This window comes from Nothoprocta perdicaria, unplaced genomic scaffold (genome assembly GCF_003342845.1).
Source record: "Nothoprocta perdicaria isolate Ctin4 unplaced genomic scaffold, notPer1 scaffold_24, whole genome shotgun sequence".
Lineage (NCBI taxonomy): Eukaryota > Metazoa > Chordata > Aves > Tinamiformes > Tinamidae > Nothoprocta > Nothoprocta perdicaria.
This window is the reverse complement of record NW_020455466.1, coordinates 6,122,572-6,150,303: the sequence shown is the minus strand read 5'-3', so window position 1 is coordinate 6,150,303 and position 27,732 is coordinate 6,122,572. Positions and strand designations below refer to the sequence as shown.

The following is a 27,732-nucleotide window of genomic DNA, read 5'->3' as shown; positions in this document are numbered from 1 at the left end:
AAAAAAAAAAAAAAAAAAAAAAAAAAAAAAAACCACCACAGAAACACACTTCCATAGTGGTCACTACAAATTAAATATATTGATACCAATGTAGTCCCACTGGCAATTAATCTGTACACTTTGCATATACCAGAGTTGGTTAAGAACTATGCCAGCGCTTGTAAGATGGGAAACCAAGCAAAGCCAACAGGCAACAAGTATGAAATTTAGAAGCAATCTGTACRTGAATGGTGTTTAAAGTTTTAACTGTGTCAGCAAATGCATAAGGCTTCAAAGAAATTTAGTTATGGGATTTTTGTAGCTGTTCATTTTTATTTGTATTTTTAAAATACAACTGGATTTTATTTGTTCAATAGTTCTAGGTACAGTTCTTTCAATAGAGTAATAGTTTTGGAATGTTGAACATAGCATATTGCTCATTTTCTTTCAAGCCTTTCATAAAAGCAGAGTGTCACCYGATTGCCACCTTTGCCATACGGACTATATTAGTAAATATAGATAATGAAAAATATAACTTTATCATTCAAAGAAAATTTAGACAATAACAAATATTCCTCTAACCTGAACTTTTACTTGTTCCACATGACAGGGGTTACTCAAAGGAGCTTTCAGTTCCAAGATACATCTCTCGATTAGGTCAGCATTTACAAGACTAAAATAAAGCCAGTTGGTAAGAAACATGTGTAAGCAATTAAATATTCTGGAAAATTTACTTTAAAAAGTTCATTTTAAATGAACAGACTAAATGAACATAGTAACTTATAATAAGCATTAATTATAGTGCAACTGGGACCAAAGCGGCAAAGTATTTTTAAAATTAAATTGTTTGTTTATTCCTAATTGCTCATTTTCTTTCATGAATAAAATTAATGACTTTCTACTAATATAAGCTGTATTCAAACAAGATTTGCTTTTATTAGTTTATATATAAGGCTCAACTACAAAAACTTTTGAAAGTCTTAAAATAAGCAAAACAGGACAAAACACCCTACTAATTTTCACGCATCTCTTGAAGACTTCCAAACACTGCCTTCACATAAAACAACTTGTTCTGACTCAAACAGACACATGGAAAATACATAATTTGAAAACTATTTGAAAAATTTGAAAGCTATTTCAAACTCTTCTTCTTCTAAGGTTTTTTTTAATCCACAAATTAAGGAGCTTCTGATGTAATATTTTCCCAAATTTGACAAGAATTATATGCCCTCTTCTACTGTGACAGCTCTTGGTCTGTCTGCAAAACATTCCCTGTATGCAGGGTGGGGAGAGGGGGAGAAGAAAAAGGAAAAATGAATAGAACAGAAGTGATCTGCAACACCGAATGCCTGACTATGTCGTCTGTTATTCATCTAAAAAAAATTAAATCCCTAAATGACAAAAAGTTCATTTAGATGAASTCTAAAACATTTCCAGAATAGCAGCTCTGTGGAAGACCACCACCACAACTAGAGTCACCCATATGCCTACTTCTTGAGTGTATAAAAATCTAAATTCTCCTTTTCTGCTACTTGTGTTAAAAAGGAAAATAAATAAATAAATAAATAAAGCCTTTGTTAACACCCTAGAAGCAAGATCTGATCAATATCTTTAACAGCTTTGGTATGAAACACTGGTAGATCTCATTTCATGCTTTTCACCTCTATTACTACACCTGTTTGTAGTTCAGCAGTTATTGATCCCCTACCTGCTGAGAGCTGTTAGCAAGTGTGCTTGCTGAAGAGCAATTGCGGTATCTTCTGGAGTGACAACGAGCAGATTATGCAGAAGGCTGCAAACAGCAGACAGGAGAGCRGGTGTCACCACAGCGCTCTGTTTAGGCAGCGCAACAGACAGGGGAGAAACATGTTGGCTTGAAGACCCTGTTGTGGTGGTATCGCTCTGACCTAAAGTGTGTTTAATAAACAAAAGGAGAAAAATAAAAGAATCATATAAAAAAAAATCATAGCACTTACATAAAACAACTTGCTTTCTATTTTTCACAGAATATCCATCTTCCCTATATACCTAAGATAGTATAATCTGGAATTAAAAAAAAAAAAAAATCAGATACAAGAAAAGTGTTATTTAATATTTTTTCTGTATAAACTCTCCTTTCTGTAGGCCACTAATTACTGCTAAAGATGAATGATGAATTTTGTTTTCTTTCCTTCACAGAAAGATATCTCTTTATCTAACTATATCTTTATAAAATTTAGTATTTTAAAGGGCTACTGGTTGACTGGAATGGAAAACTGGTCTCACAAATGTGTGACATTTCAAACAAGAGCAACTGTTACTACTTAACTCCGTCAATGTATTTCACCTTATTGTATTTTAAAGGCATGATTTTACACTTGTTTTCTRAAACAACCATTCAGAGTGTTAGCGTGACTGTTCCAACAGCATACAAGATTTATATGCATATCCAAATCCTGGAATAAGGACAGGCTAAATAATACATTATATTCATCATCATGTTTACAAAGTCAATTACAGTTTGGCTTACCTTGAGCCATAAGCCTATCAGCTGCAGTTTGGGGAATAAAACTGGTTGAATACGTTTGGACTTTTGCCTGAAGCTCAGTAGCACTCCCCAGTGATGGTGATGCAGACAGAATCTAGAAAGAAATAAGCAGCAAACTCCCTGATTCCATCTTCAATACAGCAGACATTTTTGTTTTGCTTGAAGGCACAGAAATACATGTAAAAATTACTCAGTGTTCAATTTAACTCAGTGTTGATTGTCTTAAAAAATATAAACACCTGAGAATTGAAACTATTGAAAACAGAGCAATATGAACAGGCTAAAATATTTCAGTTCACAAACTTAACAGACTAAAACATTTCAGTTCACAAACTTACTAATGCCCAAGACTTACACTGGAAAATGCTTCTCTTCTCTCTTTTTTTTTCTTTTTTGTTTTTTAATCCACTGATTGATGAAGCAAGAAAGGCATCACTCAAGTATTTAGAGTTGAGATTCCTGTGTATTTCTGCTCTGTTGAAAATAATTGGGGCTCGGCCATTTGTATGAGGACACACTTATGTAACATAGAATAAATGGGATAGTCTCATCAGCCAAAGCTTAAGTTCTGGAGCTGTTCTGACTCCCAGTGTTCTGACTTCTCTCTTAACTTTAGTCCTGTGTTCCTCAGATGTGTTAGTTTTGTGGTGAAGATATATTTACATCATAATAATATTGCGAAGCTTCTATTAATTGAGCAGCTAAATCATCTGCCATATTAGCAACTTTGCAGACTTTCAAAGAAATTATTAATAGTCTTGTGGCTATGTTTTAAATTGCAAGCATAAAATCAGAAGACCAAGACTCTACAGCTTAATAATAATCTTTGTGACCTACCAGAACCTGTGACCCATCTCAGAGCATAAATACCTATGCCAGGCGATATATTCAATTCTGTTTTTTGATTACTAAATGGACTATTCACATAAATATTTTTTCAAAGGAATCACTGATTTATTTTTGAAAGATTATCTGAATATCATTTTAAATAATTTTTATGTAAAGAAAAGCCAGAAGTGACCTAAAAGACAATTCAGCAACCATATCAAGTGGCACGGGGAAGGAATTCATTAATTCCTCTCTTAGCCATTGAACCAGTGCAGACAGGTCACTTCTTTCCACGCTTGGCTTCCATTTACTCAGCGGCATTATGAGTTGCAGGAAACTCTCTGCACAGCTTTGTCTTCTCCCTAAGGTTTTCTGTTTTCCCTTCATGCTCCCCAGCCACTTCCAAACCCTGTCAGACTTCTAGCAGCACATCTTTACATGACACTGAATGTTTCCCTGCATGAGCCGATGGTTTCCACTGCTGTGCTGCAACTCTCTTGGCTCTCCCTCATTTAGCACTGCTGCCCCACTCTCATATTGACTCTTTCTGTGCGAGCCTGCTCAGCTGGTCCTCAGAAAGGACCAAGGAACACTGTAGCACAGAAGTGAACATCAGGGTGGAAATCTGAATCCTAGGACTACATAATCAGCAAGACACATTTGGGTACAACATATTCTCCTTGTAAGCAAAAAGCAGTACTAAATTCCATCATAAACTTGAAAATCAAGCATAGCTATATTTTAAATAGAACTTTTAAATATATAGCTAAAAACCATATTTGCAAATTCAAGTAAATGGGAAGTTTTCTCCTTGCTGATTTAAATGATTATCAATAATTTTTATTAGAGTAAATCACTGTTATGACACTCAGCAAACTCTGCATTTATTAAGGACTATACTTCAATTCCAGCACTTTATATATATAGATATAGATATAGATATAGATATAAAAATATACATATAATATATATGCATATATTTATACATATACATTATATGTGTATATACCCATACATTAAATAAATGTATATGTATATATTTTTATACATGTATAAAAATTATATAAGCACAAACCTAAAATACTGCCTCTAACAGTCCTTATATTTCTTCTGCAATAGCTAAAACTGAAAGAAATGATTGCCATACTGGGACTCAACAATGTTTCCACGTGTTAATAAATCAGCACATCAGCCACACTGCATGACACATATTCCTTCTACATCCTGTCCAACTATCTTAGTTTTATGGTCAAAGAAATGAAAGTAAGGTCTTATCCAACTGGAAGAGGGGAAAAAAATCAATATAATGTTATCTGGGTGGAAAAATATACCTTATTAGCTTGATGCACTGATGGGACATTTATTGGTAATTGCTTCACAGTGGGGTATGGGGTTAAAACCAGACATTTTCTGCTATCTTAACAGAAAACATACAATGACACAATGAAGTAATTTCCATGGTGTTCTCCCTTCCAGGAAAGAAAAGGAATTACTACTTTTATAAATCACCCCTAATAAGGGTGATCTGGGGGTCTGGGACATCATGCCCAGTGGACAATATCTACAATTATTATTTACGTACTGCTGCCACCCTATTCTTTCTAGGAGCAATGAAGCACTCTGATGCTTCGCAGCACAAGCACAGAAATTTGGACAGGGACGTACTACAGAGAAGGAAGTGGGGAAGAGGACTACAGATCACAACAAATAATAGAGAAGGATGCAGAAGTTGTCATGGGAGGACACAAGACAAAAGGTGATCCTTGTACCATTTATCTACTAGATATGAGTAAAACTCTTTTCTTAACCTCTAGTATAAAAATCCTTCTGGCATTGCTTTAATAGGCCTGCAGYGATTAATTCTACCCAGTGTTCTTCTCAACGCTTTAAATCACTTCAGTGTAGAGCACCACGGATCCAGCAAATAAAGCRTACTTTTTTTTWAAAAAAAAATCTTTTTTAATCAAATAGAAGGAAGATTTCATAGATAAGAATGGCCATGACTTTAAGCTACCTGGGGAAAGCCCGCAACTCTTTTAATCTGCACCATTTTCAGTCTGAATTTTGTTCCTTCTGCTAAGTAGTCTTTGCCTATTGGTGCCTGATTGGTGCCTTAGAGCATACATATTAAATACAAAACAAAGATGTTGGTCAAAATAAAAGGACTTGATTTCTGTTATGATAAACTGAGTTAATGTTTACTAATCTACTAGTTCTACAAACAACAAATGTTATTTTCAAAGAAATGATCTCTTCATAATATCCACACAGTTCACAGAAAAATAAGATGATTTTGACAAAAATCAGCCATCTACTAATATCTTCAAGACACTAAAACCAGCACAGATCAGTTAACAGAGGTAATTCAGCTCTACCACTGCCTTTTATGTGACCTTGAGTCATTGATTTCATTCCCACATCACAATTCTTCACTCTATAAAATCAGGAGAGTTGCACTTACCGTCTCTGAAAGGCCCCTGTCAGACTACTTTATAGTCTAAATAAGCATCATTTCTGTCATTAATCTTCTTGCTTTTTAATTTTCTCATTTTTAATTTTTATACATTTGGGAAAAAGATGAAGTCAAAAAAGTTAATTACTACCTTCATCTAAGTTTATATGGACTTAGCATAAAGTCAGCCTTTGGATAACTTAAATTTATTACATGAAAAATGAAAAATGAGAAAACTAGTCGTGTCTTTTTCTTTTTGTTAGAGCTGTTTTCCTGCATCCCTCAGAACCAGCAGCCCTTTTCTCTGTTCTTAGAATTCAATAAAAAGAGAGCTTTTGCCTCCACAAATATCTTCAGGATGTGGCTTACTGAAGGCAAAAGGCAGTTTCAGATTCCAAGATTGGCATTCATGAAAGGAATGGACAAATGGATAAGGACAGATTTAGAACTGAGTTTTTTTTTTTTTTTTTAATTTACTATTTAAAAAGTTATTAAAATATTGGAGGTTCTGACTGAAACAATTTTACATGGTTTGATGGCTGCTAACTCTTATTTTTTTGGGGGGCTGTTGTCATCAAATCTGTACCAGACACGAATTCTTCAACATTCTTCTTTTAGTAAGACGTGTGGGCTTCCTTTCATCTGTGATGGAGAAAGCATGCCATCTAGTGGGCTTAGAATAATTATATTCTCATTAACAGACCAAATTCAGAGAAACAGGTATTTTTGGGGCATAATTCATAAATGTTTTACTCCTCCTCATAAATAAGAATCGAAAGTTTTGGGCCAAACAATAAGAAAATATCAATTTATATAAAAAGATAAGTTACAAGAACTTACAAGACAGTTTGAGTTTTTAAATATCTCCTAACTTTAAAATAGACAACAGATGAATACTTAGCAGTCACTAACCACTCTTGGGAATGGACTTTCTCTATAGTCTCAGACCCCTTCCTCAGTCTATCACTATACTGTAGTGGCACTATATCAGACTCACTTTCTACATGAAAACTGGCCACCTGTCACATCAATTCAGACACTTCAAAGATAAGTAACAACTAGAGTTTATAGTTGCTTATAAGGTCCATAATGCTAATGCACAGAAAGGACAAAGGCAAATTAAATAATCTTTCTCAAAAGAGAAAGCAAAATCCAGTAATTGTTTTGTAACTGGTGGAAACAATGAAAAAAAGTGCCCTTACATTGCCTAGCTTTTTTCAATGAGAAAAAAAAAAGCCAAAGAAAACCTTGCCAATCTCCCATATCAAATTCTTTTTCTCAGCCCAAAATAAGCAAGACTAATACTGAAAAGAAGAAACAATATTAGCAACAACATGTATTGGATATAAGTAATATGAAATAGCAAGTACATGAATATAATTTAAAGTTTTCTTCATGAAGCTATTTTGTCTCATATAAGGAGATGCAGGAAAACAAACCTATAGATATGGCCAGTACTATTACATTAGAATCACAGAATCACAGAATGTTCAAGGTTGGAAGGGACCTCTASAGATCATCTAGTCCAACCTTCCTGCTCAAGCAGGCACACCTASAGCATGTGGCACAGGGTGGCATCCAGGYGGGTTTTGAAGACCTCCAGAGWAGGAGACTCCACAGCCTCCCTGGGCAGCCTGTTCCACTGCTCTGTCACCCTHACAGTAAAGAAGTTSCTCCTCACCTGGAGACGGAACTTCYTGTGCTCCAGCTTRTGGCCATTACCCCTCGTCCTATCGCTGGCCACCAATGAAAACAGCTTGTCCCCTTCCTCCCTGCATTCTCCCTTCMTGAACTTATACATATTAATCATATCCCCTCTGAGCCGTCTCTTCTCCAGAGAAAAAAGGCCCAGCTCACTCAGCCTCTCCTCATACGAGAGATGTTCCATTCCTTTAATCATCCTGGTTGCCCTTCTCTGGACCCTCTCCAGAAGCTCCACGTCCCTCTTATACTGGGGAGCTCAGAACYGCACACAGTACTCCAGGTGCGGCCTCACCAGAGCTGAGTAGAGGGGCAGAATCCCCTCCCTTGACCTGCTGGCAACACTCCTCCTGATGCAGCCCAGGATCCCATTGGCCTTCTTGGCCACGAGGACACACTGCTCACTCATGGTTAACTTGGTGTCAACCAGGACTCCCAGGTCCCTCTCCATGGAGGTGCTTTCCAGCAGGTCGACCCCTAATCTGTACTGAGATTAGCAAGTGTATAGCATTGTTTTTCATGAAAAATATCATTAAATAAATTATACTTCACATGAGTTGTGCTTTTTATGTCTCTGATAATTTAGCAGGCTATGCATTAATCACAAAAATAGAAACATAAATTTATAAAAATGGACTGCTATGCAATATGTCAGTTGTCTTAGAGGTCTGTTTCAATCTTTGAGAATATAATATTTTTTTATCAGGTACCTAAAAAAGATGTTGGAAAAGTTTTCCCTGAAGCCTGATCCTGTATTGCACTCTGAAACGACAGCTAGGATAAAAGCAACAGAATTGACAACTACAGATGATCTGGTGACATTTTGTCAATAAAGCCAACCCCAGAGAAATTTCTAGAAAATATGCCTTGCTGAGAGAAGCTACAAAATCCATCATTGCCATGGCCACTTAAGTAGATAAATGAACTCTTTTTGTATTTGCCAAGGCAAGTAACCATAAAAGTTTTTAAAAGTGCATTGAAGTTGATTTAGATTAAGTTTCAATTCAGACTCAGCCTTATCTTTCAATTTAGAATCAGCTTCGTCTTTCAGTATTTATAATAGCACTCATCTTCTTCATATCATTTCAATGTACAACAGCATATTTAAAATAAATTACTAGGGAAAGTTTACCATAGTATCAGATGTTGACAGAGAATGGGGAGACTGGCTTTGAGTGGACGGAACCTTCCAAAGATTAAGTGAATCATCAAAATCTGTAGGAAAACAAAAAAAGGATTAAACAAAAACAAATAAAACAAAAGCACACAACAGAAAAAAAAATATCCTTTTCATTACTACAAGACCAGGAGGGTGCTTTAGCAACCTTTCCAAATCATTGTTTCAGTGAGGCAGTAGTAGCTGATCAGCTTTTCTTCTGAAAATTTCAAAATATTTAATAGGTTTTTACACAATGGACCACTGAGTTACTATCAACAAATGCTTCAAACAGTAGTAATGTAACTATGTTATATTCAGCTGCAATATAAAGTTAGAAAAAATACGTTCAGCTCAAATTACAGTCACAGAGGCTTTAATCATTTCATAATAAGTAGTATTGAAGGAATTGGGTGTCACAGCACAAATATGTAATGAGCAGATGCTCTCATCTTCAAAAAAAGCTTCCTATCTCAGGAGAATTACTCAAAGCCAGAAATTATTTAATTAGACTAAGCATATAGAAAGTTACATTAGTACCGCTTACCAGTTGTACCGCTTTTTTCCATGGTCACGTTGTCTCCCTTGGCACGACTCAAGTGGAACACGTAGCACCCGAGGTAGCAGCGCTTCGCCATCCGACTCACGTGTTCGTAGAGGCGGCAGTGGCAGAGCAGGGCCCGCAGTGCCGGTGGGCCCGTCTGCGAGAGACCAGACTCTTCATCGTGTACACAGGGTCCCTGAGGGCAGGAAGTTCACAAAGACCTCTTTTTTAAAGAAATCTCCAACATAAAATAAGGTTGCCTTTTGGAAAATACACTGTCCTTATACTACAGCTATCTATTCCAATCTTCTGTAAGAAGAGACTTGCTTAGAAAACAAAACATAACAAAGAAATTCTCTTTGAAGAATGGTTTGCTAAAATGGAAAGATAAAATGGAGGCGGTAAAATTATTTTGTGTTTTAAGTTCTAGACTTTTGGATGACTCCTGCCTCTTCTTTTTGGTTGCTGTAACATAAACTACTGACCACTTGCATCCTCTGCCTTTTACACCAATTAATGAAGAATCGGATGCAACATAAATAGTTTGAAGATGATCAACTGCATGTAAACTGCTTGCGACAAGTTGTAAAACTGAGATCATGCCCGGGTCAGCAATATACTTGGATGGTATTAACTATGGCAAATGAATACTGAAGAAATTTTATGCACATGATATATGACTACGTTCATTCAAAGATTTACTATCCAATATTATTTACATATTAATATATCACATATGTATATAGAGTATCTCCAATACAGTAACATTCTCTTTGCCCGTTTAAAATACCAGGCCAGCACTTTTTTGRCTGCACAGGAAGAGCCATCCATCAGTCACCTTCACAACATGCTCTGGACTTCAGCACTCTCCAAGTAACACAGTATGTTGCAGTCTCAACTTTACACCCCTTGATTGCAGTCGTGCCACTTTGAAAAGTAGCATATCAAAATTAATTACTAAAAGGCAAATCAACTGTGTAACAGCAGCAGAACATATATTCACATGATACTAAAACCATCCCTATAATATCTAGAAACAGCATTTTCTTTTCCAGTCCCATTTACCTAAGGGATAAAACAATAATACTCTACTTTGGCTGTGAAACATTATTTCTGCTATTCACCAAATCCTCTTACTAGCTTTCCTTTGAACTTCACTTGAATTAACTTTCCTACTGAGAAACTAAATCATTTTGTGCAAGGCGAAAAATAACTCTTTGAAGCAGTCTTATAATTGCTGTTTGTATTTTCAGTTTTTTATTCATGCTACCATGAGGTTTCAGTATCTTTCACACGATCGTCAGTGTCAAGCATCTTCCATTAAAATGCACTTATTGAAAAGAATCACATTGACTCAGAGCTCATAGTAATAGCACTGGAATTCACCTGGAATTCTGCGACCTGTATGAAATCCAACTTTCCAGTTCTGGTATCAAACCCCAAAAAGTCCAGAATCCTGGGAAGCATACTCTTTCTTGAAGAATTCGCTGATTTATTCCACTAGTAACTACACTAATAAAATCATATATTTTGCTACAGGGATAGGAAGTTTCACAAGGGCAAGTGAGAAGTCCTCCACCTGGGGAGGAATGGGGCCATGCACCAGGACAGGCTGGGCCAGCTGTCTGGACAGCATCTTTGCAGCTCATTGGACTGGCAGTTTTACTGGATACAAAGCCAAGCACGAGGAAGCAACGTGTCCAACCTGGGCTGTGTAAGCAGAAGTGATAGGGACAAGTGACCCTTCCCCTCTGCTCAGCACTGGTGGGGCCTCTCCTGCAGTGCTGGATCTAGGTCAAGCCTGACCAGCACAAGAGAATTCAGAGCTACTGGAGAGACTCTAGTGAATGGCCAAAGATGATTAAGGGACTGGAGCAGCTCAGAGGAGGAGAGGTCGAAAAGGCTCGGGCTCTTCAGTCTCGAGCAGAGAAGTTTCATGGATGATCTTGTGAATGTTTGAGTACCTGATGAAAGGTATCAGGCTAATGGATCCAAGCCCTTCCCAGTTGTGTCCATTGATAAGAGACAACGGGCAAAAATTTAAAGCAAAATTCCACTTAAACGAAAGAAGAAACTTTTTTTTTTTTTTTTTTTTTTTTTTTTTTTTTTAAAGGAGAGAATAGTTGAACTTTGGAGCAGATTGTTCAGGGATGCTGTGGAATATTCATGCTCAGAGATATTTCACATTTGACTGAACATGGCCCAGAACAACCTGCTCTTTTTCGTCCTGCTTTGAGCAGAGGTTTGGACTACATGATGTCCAGAGGTCCTTTCCAATCTGAACCATTCTATGGTTTYATGACACGTTATTTTATGCCACCTCAGACATTCAGATCCACAGTTGAAGTCTTTGCGCATATACAGAATAAAACCAGTATTTTTCAGATAGCATTCAAAATTAAAGGAAAATAATAAGCTTCTAGTCTTTCTCCTAAAAGGCTTTGGTCTAAACGACCAGTCTGTATTTTAAAATATTATTGATACTAGTACATTAATATAGTTATTTTTACAGATATACTGCCATAAGTTTTTATAACAAATCATGTTCCACTATGACACTGTAACCTTCTCATTAAATGTAACAGTCACTCACTTGCCAAGTACCATCCTTCACATCTTCAGTAGGAATTGGGATCACAAGGAGATTCTGTAGAATAAAAGCAGCCTGAAAGAAAAGAAAACATCAGCATTCTCATTGCTATATCACAACTCAAAACAAGCAAACAAAAAAACTGAACAACACAACCTACAGATTAATTCACTATTTTAGACATAGGCTGAAAATCCACAACCTAAGATGTTAGAAGGGCACAAGCAACATACCTCCCTGCGCACCATGCTGCATTCAGATTGGTCCAGAAGGATGTTTATCACTGTTCCCCACAGTCCTCCTGAAATGTTTTGGCAGCTTTCTGCCAAAGCAATACATCCGACTTCAATGGATGAAAGAGCTGATCCTATTCCAAGTGAGGTGAATCGGACCTAGAACAAGCAGGCACAATACAAAACCACATGCAGCAGTAAAAGCAGCCCTAATTATTACAAATCTTGGAGAGTTAAAGCAACTGAATCTGTAGCTTGGGAGAAATCTTTGTAGGAAAAGCTATTTTTTTCCCTAGATTCTCTCTGGTCAAATCCCAACAATCACAACTATGTGCAAGTAATAATGACATAATAAATGAAAACCAAAAAACTCCTGAATAATTAAYATATTCTTGCATTTTCTTTATATTTTCCATTTAAAATAGTTCTGGCTAACAAATCTTCATAAAAATCAAAGAGACTTTTACATCAAACATATTTGCTCTGAATTTGTCCTTTCTGTAGTTCAATGTTTCTGCATTGCACCTAAATAAGGCAGTTTTCATCAACACTGCTTTATGAATCATTACCATGAGTGATTAGAAGAAGATTAGAGAGATGTAGGGAATCATTCCTAAGACAGGTATATGAAAATATTCCTTCACAACTGTTACTACTATTCAGCATATAGTCAATAATGTTTTGAATTATTTAAAATATTAGCTTTAATATTAAATAAATCAATGAAAGAAAAATATGGCACATATTTAAGTGGGAAGACAAGGTATCGACTTAACATTGTTTTAACAAACCTCAGGATCTCTATCAACCCACAAAGGAACCAGCCACGCCAGACCTAGCTGAGGAGGAACTTGCTCTTCATTGTTATCATAAGGCAAGGACCAAAGAGATACCCAGTCCTGATAACAGAAAATAGTGAGAAAATATTTTATAAATCCTTCAATTTCACGTCAGTCTACGACATCTGAGCTATCAGATTACATACATACTTGTATGCTAAAAGCACTAATATTACAATTAAAAGTTTTTGATTCTCCTAGAGAGATATATACTTAACTCACTGACTTCACCTACTGAGTAAAATTGAATTTGTCTGCTTCTTCATAACATTAGGATAGTAGTGCTAAAGAGATATTAAATATTTCACTTGAGTACTAGGATAATGTTTTCTATTCAAAAACTAATCCTTCCATTTATTTTCACTCATTATTAACATCACTCTTCTCCTTTTTATTTTTTAATACGTATACATAAAAATACAAGTGAGACCAACAAGCATTTGTTTCTTTGATCATAATTCTTTTCTTCCGTGTACTTGTCACGTGATTAAATGAAGTCACAAACAGTATCATATACCACTTAGYTGGAGATTCCAAGCAACGATGTTTGACTTTACAAATACATTTCCTTACCTCTGACCTTACCTCAGGTCAGAGAAACATACCTGCAGAGTGCTGTGTATAACCATGCACTTACACAAGCAAAGCATTAAATGCATAATGAATCATGATAACTAAAATTTTAGAGGCATGTTTTTTACCAGCTTGGTTCTATAGATTTTAACACAGTAGGTGATTAAGATTTCATTTGCAGCACAGTATTTTGTATGCATCTTCTTAACACAAACAGCTGAGAATTGAGAAGTATTTTTACAATCCGATATTTTACTGACTGTTGTCACGTAAGACATTTTTGACCGCCGTTGCATAAGGCATTTTCCACCATGTAAAAAAAAAAAAAAATTAGAGTAAAATGTAACGTCAGCACTAAATACATCTCTGCATGGCCCTCAAAAATGATAAGGACAACTATAGTGTACTCACTGTATCCTTAGCTTGAGCCATCATTTCATGGGACAAGTGAAGCAAACAAAGAACTGTGCTCTTCGTAACACCTTTTCCCATAAAGGACATGGCATTTCCTCCCCATTCAACATAAAATGATGAAATGACCTGGGAGAGGTGGAACAATTTCATGATAGCTTTACTGCAAGTAATATAAGGATACATACAAACTGTCCTAGAGACTAATAAATCATAACTTAAATTTGTGAATTAATTACATTGTGCTTTCTAGGTATTCACACCAAAAATAGGTAACAAACTCCTTACCTCAAGAAGGCCTGCTAAATATTTCTTACAGATTGTGATAGGTTCAACGTCAGAATATGTACTCCAGTCTGGAAGTGCAGTGACATGAACCATTCCTCGCAGGGTTCTTTCCAGGGAAGGGAGGCCATAGAAGTGTGGTGCGTCTGTCAGCCTTAAGCACTGCAGCAGCTTCAGAGCCAGCTCTGTTCTGAAAGTGCCAGCAACTTCTAAGGCCTCTCTGGATAAACTGTAAAAAGCAAAACAGAGCCAAGTATCAGTAGGCAGTTATTAAAATGAATCATTTCACAAGAGGCCAATGCCTCATTCTTCTTTTTGTTATTCTGTCCATCTCAGCCTGTGATTTAGTAACTATTGCCTCGTGCATAGAATAACATAGAGGCAAATCTGACATTTATAGCCCCATCCAGGTTCAGAAAACCTAGTATTGCATCGTATTATAAGGAGACTTCTTAATTTAAAGGGAAGTATATTTGTTTATTCCAGTTCAAGAGACAAAAGTTTAAAATGTTTTAATCAGTCTAGAATTCCACTAGAAACTGAACTGGCAAGGATTTATTTAAGCCTCCTATTTTTTTCAACTGTCAAAATTCAGTAAGTTGAACAACTGAGTTGTCAGAAAGATGCTACTTAGAACAAACTATCAGTTGTTCTGCTTTGGCACTTAAATATATGTTTATGTCAAGCTGAGGTTTTAGTATCTCTTAAAACATACTTGGATGGAAAGACTAAAAGTGGGAAATTATTTTAGATAAAAACAAACAAAAACAGAAATTCATCTTTGTATTTTCCTGATTGGCAGAAAAGGAGTGGAACTCCATGAAGGAAGCAGATGTCCAAACTCATGACTAACGTGCAGAGATGCACTTTATTAGACCAAAAGAAGTTGGRTGAAAATAAACATTTACTGTTATTTATTAGATTTTATTGTTTTATTTCCAATAAATATCTGCTGTGAAGTCAAAAAAACTTACCAAATTTAATTACCATTTCTTCAGAAAGTAATAGCAACTTCACCCTTTCCAGATTACTTTCCAAATCTTATTGTGAAAAAGCCCACCGTGCTTCAATCTTCAAGGTCAGTACGTTCCATTTTTATAATTTTGAATAACTGTGTCACCATGTAATCATACACCAATTATGACTGAGATACTGTCTCACTAGATACCAAATTCCTCAGCTGAAATTATGTGGGCAGGCCCCTTACAACGTACCTGTCAGTCACTGACATGGAGCAAAGCAGCAGTGTGTTAAAAAGGTGAATGAGCTCCTTATCCAGCTGCTGCCTTACAGCTGCCTGTGCTTCATCTACTGCATCCTGCACCTGGGATTCCGGTCGCACCAGGAGGTCCAAGAGTGAATTTGGCTTCTAGAATAAAGCAATAGAAATATATTTATACAATGTAGTATTGATAGCTTGCTTCAATACCTGCACTTAAACCAATTTTTGATCATGGCTTGCAAATCATAGGTCTTATAAAACAAAAACTACATGATCATTGCACCAAGAAGTGTTTCTATAAAAGGCACAGTGAAAGCTTCCTGCAATTACTTACTACTTGAATCTACTAAATGGCATAAAATAACGCACTGTAATTTCTTTAAAGTCTCCTGGTTTTAAGTCATCATATAGTATATTTTGATTCAGCACAGTAGAGCAAAGCTAAAGTTACATGTAGCAATAACCTGCAATGAAAAAATAAATCGCAAGAAACATAAAACACMAAGTAGAAATATTAGTTCAAGATGTAGCCTGTAGAGCTAAATTGCTTGAAATATTGAAAATCATCTGACCTAAAACTTTTGTAGGATTTTTTTTGTATGAATGAGACAAATCTACAAGAATTTATAGGAATCCCAGTCAGCCACACAGGCTTCAGGTATTTCAGGTTATAAGTATGAACAACAAAGACTATTAATGCTTATTTGCAAATGTTAGATTGTATTATGATGGGGAAAAATACAAGTATATGTAGATTTAGCTAATATAGTCTTACATATTTATATCTTGAAAGACCATGAACCTTATTTTGAGGATAGTGTATTCAACAACAATAATACTCTTTAAGACATATTTTTAAAAGAGAAGTAATCACTGTCTTTGGTACCCAGCAATTATTTTTATACACCTAGATTGGATTACTGTATTTTAATAAATAAAACTTTGTTATCTTTTTTATGCTTGTTCTTATATTTTATGATTCCACACATCTTAAATGAACAGTATTGGATGGTTCTCTGCAATGCAAAGCATGTCTAGAGCATGGCTCACAAGCCTTTCCATAAATATTCTACAATCTCATTCTAAACATAGAAAATTTTTACTATGTTATGAAGCAGAAAAGAATTTGGTATTACAATTTTAATTTTGTTCACTATATTCATAACAGCATAGTCAAAGGAAGGGCAAGCAGATTCCACCATATTCCTGGTTCTGCATTAAAAAAAAATTAGAAGCATATTACATCAGTAAAGAATAAATGCATCTGACCATTCATAGTTATAATGCCCTAAAATAATTTCAAGGAAACATATGCTGTTACCTCACTCATTACCTTCTTCGTGTTTTAAAAGTAAAACAAAGGCAAGAGATGAGTGASTGCAATACAAAGACTGCAAGGAAGAGATTAGTTAAAAACTTTTCATGTCTTGTTTCATGTCTTTGCCTTACATCTTTGCATTAACACTGTCAACTAGAAGCTTTCAAAATTCTTCAAAGTATGCATGGAAAAAATACACTGATGTTTTCATTCTTAACAGGTTCTGGATACTAATTTTACCATAAACCTACTCAAATCAACTGCCTGAGGCGCACAAAACAAAGCTATCGGGAAAAGCCAGAAGATACAACACGTGACTTCATTCAATAACACCTGAGCAAACTCAATGCACAGGTAAATGGTACTTTTATTTAGCAAATAAATAAATAAATAAATAAATAAATCCTGTTCCTTTTCCTAGGACAGCTTATCACAGTAAAACACATTACCGACATTTGGTCATCTACAACTAAGTTAGGTATATTCTTACATTCTCACGCAATGTTTTCAGCATCCATTTTAGATGGTCTGTTTCTAAACTTGTTCTCTGCTCCTTAAGCAGTTTGTTTAAAAAATTCAGGACATCTACCAAAAGCTTCTCATCATCAATAGAAGCTGGAAGCACTTGCAGAAACCTGTAATGCAAACAAAAATACTTTTTTACCTCTGCAGCACATTAAGGGTATTGAAGATCTCTGCCTAGCAAGACTGAAGTAACTTGCAGCCATGGAATTACCTACACCAAACCTAGTGCGAAAAATACAAAACAGGATCACAGACCAGGAAAATAAACAAATAAACAAAAACCAACAACAATAAAACAAAACATCCCTAAACTGAACAAACACACTTGCAAAGCTAAGACTAAGCCAAAGTTAATTTTAATTTTACATGAAAATTCTGTACCATCTGTCAGTTTCAGTAACCAATAGCAGGCACAGTTCAACCACAGGATTATACAATATTTGAATACGGATACAAGCAATCAAAAATCAGAGAGAGAGAGGGGCAATCTCATATTTCCAACTTTACAGTTTTAATATCACATCCTTAATGCATTTTCTGCAGTTAATATGCTTACCTGTTTAATGCTTTTTGCCAAACAAAGCTCTTCAAAGTATTTCCAGAAGGCTCAGAGTTATATTTTAAAGCAAGCTTGTCATTAAGAACATAAAAACTTAGTTTCATAACAGCAGCCCTAACATCCCTGTGGGATACTGCCTGAATGATTGAATTAAAACATTCCTGCAATCCATAGATTGTGTGTGTTATCTTCAGTATAAGAATGTCTTCTGAGGACAGCTTTAGCATGTCTAAAAATCTGCAAAGGTATAAAAGAACAATGGTTAACTGCTGAGGCCTATGTAAGTTATTTCAGTGAGCACCAACTCTTCATATTCTAGTGCAAATGACGGGAGAAGTCTTTTTTTTTTGATTTGGGAATTTACAATAAAAGCATAATCAAAGCATAATCAAAGCATGCAGTTTATTAGTAAATCTTGTAGGGCATCTTAAAGGACAAACAAAATTTGTGAAAAATGTAAAAATCGTAATCCTTAATATTAACATTAATTAACAAAAATTAACGCAAATTCCAGTCCCGCAAAAGATGAGCTTCCTGTTACCTAATTCTGTCTGACCCTGAACATCAACTGGATAAGTTGGATCAAGCTATAGACTTCATACGCAGATGTAATTTAGGTAAAACATCTGCCCTTGACATTGTATTTACTAAGTCCTGGAATGCTTTACATTTAAAAAGACATCATTTTAAAATCATAAACAACTTGAACTCCAGTTCATGCAGGGAAGCTATTTAACCTTGAAAGACCATTAATATTATTGAAACACGTTAAGATTTAAATTCAAAATATAATGGCTTACATTTCTGCTTCCTTCTCATAATTTACCAGTTGTAACAGGTCTTCAATCCCATGATACCATGACAGATTCCAAGCCATCTTAAGCATGTCTGACACAGGCTTCATAGTCAGGCAGTCAGAAGACAATGGAATAACGACAGCATTGGGACTAACAGCATGATGAGCAGTGATTGTGACTGGAAGATGATACCTTAAAAGAGTAGTCTATTAGAATAAGAACAAGACTTTCACATTTGTAATAAGCTTGGGAAAGTCTTGGTAAGAGGACAAACTCTTGGAGGAAGAAAAAAAAAGATGATATTTAAAAAAGCAATCTCGTTTTTAACATAAACTGTATCTCCTTTTCCTCCTCTTTCTGTCCTTCAGGATTGACAGCTAGCAGAAAGAAGGACAGTTAACTGTGGCAAACCATACCGTCTCACAACAGCAACCGGCAAGCTGAACGAAGGCAGGTCAGTATCATTACCAGATATGTCATCAGTCCTGCAAGAAAAAGATTAAGCTATAGTTATTATTTGCTAATTTATATACCAATTCATACCCTAATTTTCTATCAATACTAGTATTTTGCCATTATTCAGATATAGCTGATATTTTTTCCCTTCAAGGAATTTCTTTGATCACATTTATACAAATTGCTGCAGATGTACTGCAAATAAAAACTAAATTAAAGATGACTTATCAAAGCACATGGTTGTTTAAATTATATTTCCATTAGAGAAAAAAAACGACATTACAATTTTTTCAGTACATTTCTCGTGTTAAACTTAATAGCTTTTTTTTTTTTTTTTTTCTGAATTACATGCAATTTTCATATAATTAAATGTGAAATATTCTTCAAGCTGAAGTCCTTTTTTCAGAAAGGATAATAGCTCCACTTAAACCCAGACTAGATGAGAGAATTCTTACTAAGATGACAAAGGTGGCAGAACAATAACTTTTCATTTGATGTACTTTCTATTTATGGAAACTTAGAGGGCAACAGGAGTCTTCAAAAGATAAGCAAATAAGAAGCAAACAAAGTAAACAAAAACAAACAATAATGATGCACTTATATTGTAACAGTGCATCAGGTAAACTTGTACAACATTCAGCACAAATACTGAAACAATTTGTTTGGCCTATACAAATAACCAAGATGCAATTTTGGAAATAAAAAACTTCTAATAATAAGTTGTTTGGGCACATATAAATTGACTTACATTAAATCTTAAAATTTTGACTAAAGAAATATAATCAAAAATTCTTGKTTTTTTTTCATACCATGTTTCTTGTCTTGCTACTTCATCAAACAACAGAAGACAAAGCAAAACCGTAGCTTCAGTTAGAACAGTACAATCATCTTGGAATACCAGGGAAACTAAATAAAGATATTTAAAATACATGTTACAAAAACTACGATATTTTATAGAACTGGTTAACCACTTGATTTTTACAGCCATTTTGTGAACTTCTTCAAAAGATGCCACTTCCTGGGTAACACTAGCAAAGAATGATACTTCTTTCTCTCTCTGAAGAAATCCAAGGCTCTCAGGAAAGCTTTTGGCAAATGTTTCATGCAGGTGCCTTCTAAAACCACCCACCCACCCACCCACCCAGAAATAAAATCTTTACCTCTGAATAACACAAGCAGGAAGGATGACTGCTGTGCTAGGGACAAACGAACCACTGGATCAGCATACGCAATTTTCCTTAGAAGCGTTAGACACGGGAACACGAGACATTCCATGACCTGCAGGACCATATCAAATATTATTTATCAATATCAGTTAGAATGAACTAGCAGGAGAAGTTTACAACTAATGTTTATGCTATGAACCAGCACACTCTTTCATTTGTAGCAGAGAAGCCTTGAACCTCCTTAGACAATCTAGTGTGATTGCAGTACGTGCATTCAAAACTATTTAAACGCTTTGTTTTTTATCAGTAATCAATAATAATTTGATTGTCCTCTGCTCTCCTAACATTTACAATGCAACTTCCAAAATACTTATTTTGGAAAACAGGTACATACAGAAGCATATATGTGATGTGAAGGATTTCCAAAAATAAACAAATATTTGCACTCATATAATCTTATTCATTTTTGGATGCAAATCACTATTTTTTAAATCAGATGGATTTCCCAGATGTCCGGATTTCGTATGTAGAAGCCTCAGAAGCAGAAGCTGCTTAGCAGCATTGAAATATCCTTGATTCAGTGAATAAGTCATTACTTCTTAGAATGAGAATATAATATATCTTCAATAGATTAGTATGTACACTGTACCATTTCTTTGCTTGCTAAAAGATCCATCTTTATTTTTTTTTTAGCTCCATCCTCAAATAGAGTTCCATTTGATTTTCAATAGATAATATGTTTATTTAAATGGCAAGAGGAGTCTCTGGCACAGCTACATTTATAATCTATATATAATTTAAATTGTGCTTATTCTGCTCTACCACATCATTCATCTTCTTCATGGCAGCTATCTCCTAAAAGGATGTAAACTTGTTTTTTTAATGATTTAAAAAAAAAATAAGAAGGAGAATAAGAATCTGGGATGGAGTCCCTCAGGGTAGCAACCTAGAGACAGTTTATATAATCATATATATATATGCTCTTTCCTTGACCTAATGAGACACACATAGCTTGCTTTTACAGTCAGTTACATCAGAAAAGAGGTAAGCAAAGCTCCCACTCATTTATTTTCCCTCCTGGGGCTTAGTAACTTTCTTGGTAACGAATTATCTTGGCTTGAGCGAGGAAAGGTGGGAACTTGCTTAGACCTTGGGAATGTCTTTATTATTTTTGTTTCCAAAAAGGATATCAGTAAAGGCATTGGCATTCTGTAATAAACACAATTAAAAATTAAGAACCTCATATCAGATTTTCCCAGCTCATTATCAGGGGTTCACAGAGGTACTCATATGTCATTAATAAATGACAGGTTTAAATTATATTTGCTTTAGGACACAAGTCTGGAGAGATTTTTCTTTTAAGCTAATTAAAAATTGTATTTTGGTCTCCTTAAAGCAAAGATGGTTGGTTCTTGACTAATAGCTAGACCAGTATCTTAACAGAATGTCAACATATTCAAAAATGAAATAAATAAATACTGGGATTATACTTGTCACTAAACATATGTAGGATCAATGCAATATAAACACTAGTGCTATAAGTACAGATAAAAGGTTTATATTACCACCATGCTAAGCAACAGTTGCAGAAGAACTTGTGCCAGTATTTTTACCTTGCCATCTTGATGTATGCATTCACTGAGGTAAGCCACAATCTTTTCTACCACACCCAACTTTTTCACTGCATTATGCATTTTGGTATCTGCAAGAAAAAAGCATATTTATATTAAGAGCCCCTGGTTTCATATTAAGTTTCATAGTGTGCAGTAACATATTCATGCTGTTGAAAGTAGCAGTTTCCCAAACTGCTAACAGAGCAGGTACAGCTGAGGCACTACCAAGGTAAGTTCCCCTTAGAGTGTCATCTCAAAGAAATGCTGAAAGTTTGCTGCTGCGTTAGCTACAAAATATAAGTGTTATAGAAGTCTTTCTACAAAGCTAACAATAACCGTACAATTTAGGATAATAGTTTTAGATAGAGATGGCTATCTAACAAGTGAAAAAGATCTAAAACGTTCAGACTAGGGAGCAGTCATTACAGGACAAATTTTAGCCAATAATCTCCTAACCAAATAATAAAAACAGTAATAGTATATCCATTTCATTGGCAATAATCTGAATATACTAGCCTCTTAAAATTACTTAAGAAACCTAAATATCTTCCCAAAATGTCATTATGTTCCTCACCTACATCAGTATAACTCTAATATTGGCAGAAAGGACTTTAATATTTGAAATTTTCAACCATTTCACATGCAACAGTTAAAAATTAAAAATTGGTCATGAATCTGTCAATGAAAAATAACAAGAGCTAACTGTTTTCCATTGAAACCTTCTTTCAGAATATCTGGTTCAAGAATACTTAGAGAAAAAAAAAAGATGTTTGGGTTTGTAATTCTTCATATTAACTTTTTTTTTCCTCTGATAAAACAGCAACACTTTTCTTTCATCATTTCATCCTATGCTAGAGTTCATGTTTTTATTTGTCGTCTTCTGAAAACTGACAGGCATAGCAAAGCTTATTTTACAGGATATAGGAAGCACTTCTTCATTTTTCTCTTCTGAAATTAAAAATTCTTAGTTTAATATTGTCTAAGATCTCATCTTATCAGGGTGAAAAAAAAGATATATTCTGTTCTTACAATTTGTCTGTACTCAAGTAAAACACATACTTGAACCAGAGTTGGAGTAGGTAGAATATAGACATCCAGGTTTAAAACTTCAGAGCAGCAGTTCTACACTGAGCCAAATAATGCTCTATTCAAGATTACACACTTGCTTCTAACTTGGTCAAATATTCTTTATCTGTTTTTCCCTGGTGAGCAACAAAATCATGAAAAGCCATGATGCAAATTTATGACCAATTGTTTAAATCACCAGGACTATGAGATGGAATACCTTTCCAGCAACATATGTTATTTAATATTAAGTAATATTACATTAATGTTCAATAGACAGCCCGCATCTTCATACTACTAGAAGAGTAGAATCACAGTCCTGAGTTTACTGAACTCTTATTCTGTGTTTATCCTGAGCTTACTGAACTTTTAATCATACAAATAGCATTTAAATTCACATTAACCGTGTACCTAGGCCAACTGAAATCAGAAGAAGAAATTCTAAAAGCTAAAAGGAACTTGCCACTAAGTGTAAAACTCTTTTCACTAGCTTGCATGATCTTAGAATGACTTTATTATCTGAAACATAGTAACATTGAAAATATTTACATGTTTCCTAATGGCCTTTGCCTTCCTTCCTGAAGATAGAAGTAGCTGAGTTGGCAATTGGGAAATTTTGAAGAATCATTAGTTCAAACATCACAAATGACAAATATAATGGAGAAATTGAGGAAAAAAAAAAAACTATTACAGAGCTTACACAAATAATTTGCTCTTTTCTACACTATTACTTATTCTTGGGTACAATAACAAAGTTCTGATTTGGATGGCAATTTTATCCACAATAGTACAATAGCATTGCACTGTGGTCCAATAATACAGATAAGGTGTATGTAAAATAAAAGCATCCTTAATGGAAACATAAACAAAACAGGCAAACTATAGTAGCCACTGAAAAATCAGTGGATGAATAAAAATTTTCTAAAGAAATTTACCTTGCAAAATTATAGCTAGCTGTTCAGCTGCAGACTTTCGTAGAACCAAGTCAACAGCATCCGAAGTCAAGATACCGTGAAGTTTTTCAACAGTTTCTGCCTAAAAGTAAAAGCATAGATTTACATACAATATGCTACTGTGAAACAAGGTAACCAGCTAAACTTCATAACACAAATTAGAAAACAGAAATATTTATATTCTCTATTAGAATGTATTTGATTAGATTCCACATGTTCATAATAAAAATAAAAGAGATTAAGTTATAATCTTCATTTTAGAAATCTCTAATAATTCCTAGGGCACAAAAGAGAATAGATTTTAGTACCTAACAGCAGACCTCTAATCAAGATTATGAAGGATTAGAGAAATGTCAGAATTACATGGAAATGCTATAATACGCTTCTAATTTAGTGAACAGGAGTGCCTTTTTAATAGTAGTAAGGTTAGAAAAATTAAAATAATTTTGAATTCATATAAAGATTTAAGATCCTAATTTGGGGGAGATGTAGGGAAGAGTATAAGAAGTGTACAATGACTGTTTAAGTTTAAATTTAATCAGAAACGACACTTCCTACCCCTTCTTTTTAATGAACTTTTAACCATTGGGTGTGATGAAGAAAGAAGCAGGGGTGGTAAAAAAAAAAGAAAAAAAAAAAAAAAAAAAAAAAAAAAAAAAAAAAAGAAAAAAAAAAAAAAAAAAAAAAAAGAAAAACCACCAGCCTGTCTGATTGAATAAAAAGATAACTTTGCCCATTGGTAACATACTTGTGATTTGCTTTCATTTTGCAGAAACAGCAATGCTAAGCAAACAGATAGAAGTTTTAAATCTATTTTAGAATATTTCATATTAAACATTCTTTGTGCCTGTTTCATTAACAAAGGAATCTGGGTTGAAAGAAAATCTCTGCTTGAGAAAAAAATACAACTCTTCTTGTGCACAATTAAAGTGTAAACAAATGTAAACAGGCAGGCCTGTAGTGTTTGCAGTTAAGCTAATTCTTAAGATTAACTTATCTGCAGAGAGGAAAAAGAGAATGATTTTGCTGCATCTTGTAGTGTAAAAACTACTGTTAAATGTTCACATACAGAGAATATATCTATGTATATATCTATATATATGTTCCATTTCATGATATGAGCCAATTCATATAAAGTATTTCAACTTTCTGAGAATGGTAGCTTAAGTTACTGGACAGGTGGAAGAGAGTTGAGGAATGACAGAATATTTAGATGTTATTCACCTTAAATACCGACTCTGTTTTATCATCCAATTTCAGCTCAATAGCTCTTTCTACAATAAACAAGTTTGAAATGCTGGATAACACACTACCATGCAGATGTGGGCGTTTCAGGTTGGCCCCTTCTTCATTCAAAAGATGGAATGATAAATGTTTAAGTGCTACAGAACGAACCCTAAAGGAGTAAATGATCAAAATAAATACATGAAGTCCTTGAACCGGAAAACTTTAGCTTTACAGTTAAGCATTACATAGGTCATAAAATCACTATTTGGAAAATAAAATACTCAAAGCAATCTGCTTTTTAAGTCCCATTGTTCCCATATTGCAAGATATTACTCACAACTGCTTTTTTGAGAAAAGAAGACGGAGAGCTGCCCGTAGTCTAGTAGTTCTAGGGAGAATCCCCTCTCCTTTGTCAGAGGTTGTTTCACTCAAAGTGAGGATACAATTACCTAATGTATCTTTTGCATCAGCATAACCCTAAAAAATTAAAAAGAAACTAAATCAAAAAAAAAAAAAAGTTTCATGAGTAAACTAGACGATATTTTTTTTTTCAGGAATGGGATTAAGGACGAATGGAGAAGCCCCAAAAATACAACAATTTTAATAAAACCAGATATTCCTCCATGAAAACCATTTTTAATAACTACCTTATGCTAAAGAYCCAAAAAAACATGACCCAGGAGTATTTGACCTTTGCCAAATTTTCCATATATTCCTTCAATATTTCAAATTTTAATATTACCAGGCTAAATTTCTTTACAAAACTGAAGAAAGCAATTTTGACTGGCATTAGGACCCATTCAAAAAGATTCCTCCATCTGGCAGCTTAATATTTGTTCATTTGCTTTCCAGTGGTGCTGTTTACATAACGGAATATCTCATACATCAAAAAGCATATTCCTACATAACAGCAGAGGTACCTGTAAAACAGGAATGATGGGATAAAGGGCCTCAATAAACTTGTTCCAAGTCAATACTGTCATTACAAGTCGTCCCTGCAACAGGTACATCAGAATGGACTTGGCAGCAGAGTTCACCTGTTGTTCAATAACAACAAAAAAACAAAAAAATAAAGATGAGACAGCCTAAATGTCTAGGTTAGTCTGTCAATACTGCAGTATAAAGTTGTCTTTGAATTTTATACAAACACAGCTCAAAGGGAAAGAATCTATAAGCGAGATGTACTCCCACTGCAGAATGCTACTTTTAAATTGTCAGTCACAGTAAATATTAAGTTGTAGAAAAGCCTGTCAGAGAAGACACTTCTCCTTTTAACAGGACAGACAAATTCTTGGAATTTAAAGCCTCTAAGCTCAGGATACTAATAAAAAAGTGAAATGCCAAAGATTCATTGCAAGGCTACCTATCTATAAAATACACAGTTAATTTATCTTCACAGCCTTGGAGAGATGACTTCAGAGAGTGTAATTCCTTTTCAGATTACACACACAGCAGTGAGTCTAAGCATAGAATGTGTCAATGGTGAAATGTCACCTTTCAAGATGAAATTGTAATATATCACAAGTATTGGAGGGTTCCCCGCCCCCGGGTAAGAACACATCTGAATTTCATTCAGCATATTTTCTTTTAAGAAAAAGTCAGTCCTGATGACTAATGATAATGACTAATGATAATCTGATTAGTAGATATACATAGGAACAGTAGAAAGAGTAAGCCTGGACATGACTTGAATTATGTATACTTTGCCATATGCCCACTTTGGTAAGGCTGAGTATATTACAGGAAATTATAAAAGTTAAATCTGTAGCTTATTTCATATTCCTTTTGCATCATACTTATAAGATGCTGTTTTGTCTCTGAAAGACCCATAAAGAAATTCCTCAATTTACTACAACTTTACTACACCACACACAAAACTATGCAAGTAGAATATATTTTTGTGTGTATATACACGCGCACACGCAAAACTATATGTAATCCAAACTTCAAGTAAGCCTCCATCCAGAAAACTATTACGAACTACCGTGATGCAGGAACATCGGCTTATAAATATAGCTTAAATATAGTACCTCATCTTTATGTTCTTGAAGACCAAATGTAGAGATTTCATATAAAACTTTGGGATGAAGAAGAAAGTGTACTCCRTGGCAGATTGAAGATACAGGTTTAGCAGCATTATGAATACCTAAACAGTCCTTCAGTGAAAATGAAAGATGGTTAATTTTAAAATTCAAGAATGTCTCTACTATCATAGTTGTTTTATAGGCTGTCAGAGGTTGTCACTGAATGAAAAGCAGCTAAGAGTATACTTCTGAAAGCTAAACATTTTGGTATTTAAACAAACATCTACTGAAACATCCATGTGCTATATAGGCTAAGAAATGGAAAATCATTTTGCTTTGATTTTAGAAAATATTAGAAAATATAAACCAGACAAACTTTATATATCCTTCAGTATTACAATGAAATAAGCAAAACCTAATACAAGAAGGTAAAAATGTCAAAAACATATGCATCATTTGGTGGAGGTAGTTGCTTTTTTTGGTGATAGAGTAGATCAGTTAACTTTTCTTATTAGTGAATTGTGTCACAAATACAATGTTAAGTTTAACAGTGCCTATTATACTAAAAAAGAATGACAAGTCATATGATATCAAAAAAACCTTAAGTTTAACTAACTCCGTAGCTATCCCAAAAAGCTGTGTTCAACCTATTCTAACAAGTACATACTGGCCTCAAGAAAGACAGTACA

The 27,732-nt window shown here is 34.7% G+C and overlaps 1 protein-coding gene across 1 annotated transcript in view; it reads right to left on the bottom strand.

The window, feature by feature from the left end:
- RTTN (rotatin) overlaps nt 1-27,732 on the bottom strand; it is a 74,284-nt gene that overhangs the window by 28,570 nt on the left and 17,982 nt on the right. The window contains exons 15-37 of the mRNA XM_026039744.1: nt 27,050-27,175; nt 25,940-26,056; nt 25,357-25,496; nt 25,017-25,188; nt 23,775-23,874; nt 21,775-21,863; nt 20,156-20,273; nt 19,805-19,901; nt 18,956-19,024; nt 18,543-18,731; nt 17,740-17,979; nt 17,149-17,293; nt 15,333-15,487; nt 14,122-14,347; nt 13,834-13,962; nt 12,802-12,909; nt 12,011-12,169; nt 11,781-11,852; nt 9,191-9,383; nt 8,620-8,702; nt 2,489-2,600; nt 1,688-1,886; nt 562-652 (exon numbers count right to left, since the gene is read on the bottom strand). Coding sequence (XP_025895529.1) covers nt 562-652; nt 1,688-1,886; nt 2,489-2,600; nt 8,620-8,702; nt 9,191-9,383; nt 11,781-11,852; nt 12,011-12,169; nt 12,802-12,909; nt 13,834-13,962; nt 14,122-14,347; nt 15,333-15,487; nt 17,149-17,293; nt 17,740-17,979; nt 18,543-18,731; nt 18,956-19,024; nt 19,805-19,901; nt 20,156-20,273; nt 21,775-21,863; nt 23,775-23,874; nt 25,017-25,188; nt 25,357-25,496; nt 25,940-26,056; nt 27,050-27,175 — 3,129 coding nt within the window. The remainder of the gene's footprint in view (nt 1-561; nt 653-1,687; nt 1,887-2,488; nt 2,601-8,619; nt 8,703-9,190; nt 9,384-11,780; nt 11,853-12,010; nt 12,170-12,801; nt 12,910-13,833; nt 13,963-14,121; nt 14,348-15,332; nt 15,488-17,148; nt 17,294-17,739; nt 17,980-18,542; nt 18,732-18,955; nt 19,025-19,804; nt 19,902-20,155; nt 20,274-21,774; nt 21,864-23,774; nt 23,875-25,016; nt 25,189-25,356; nt 25,497-25,939; nt 26,057-27,049; nt 27,176-27,732) is intronic.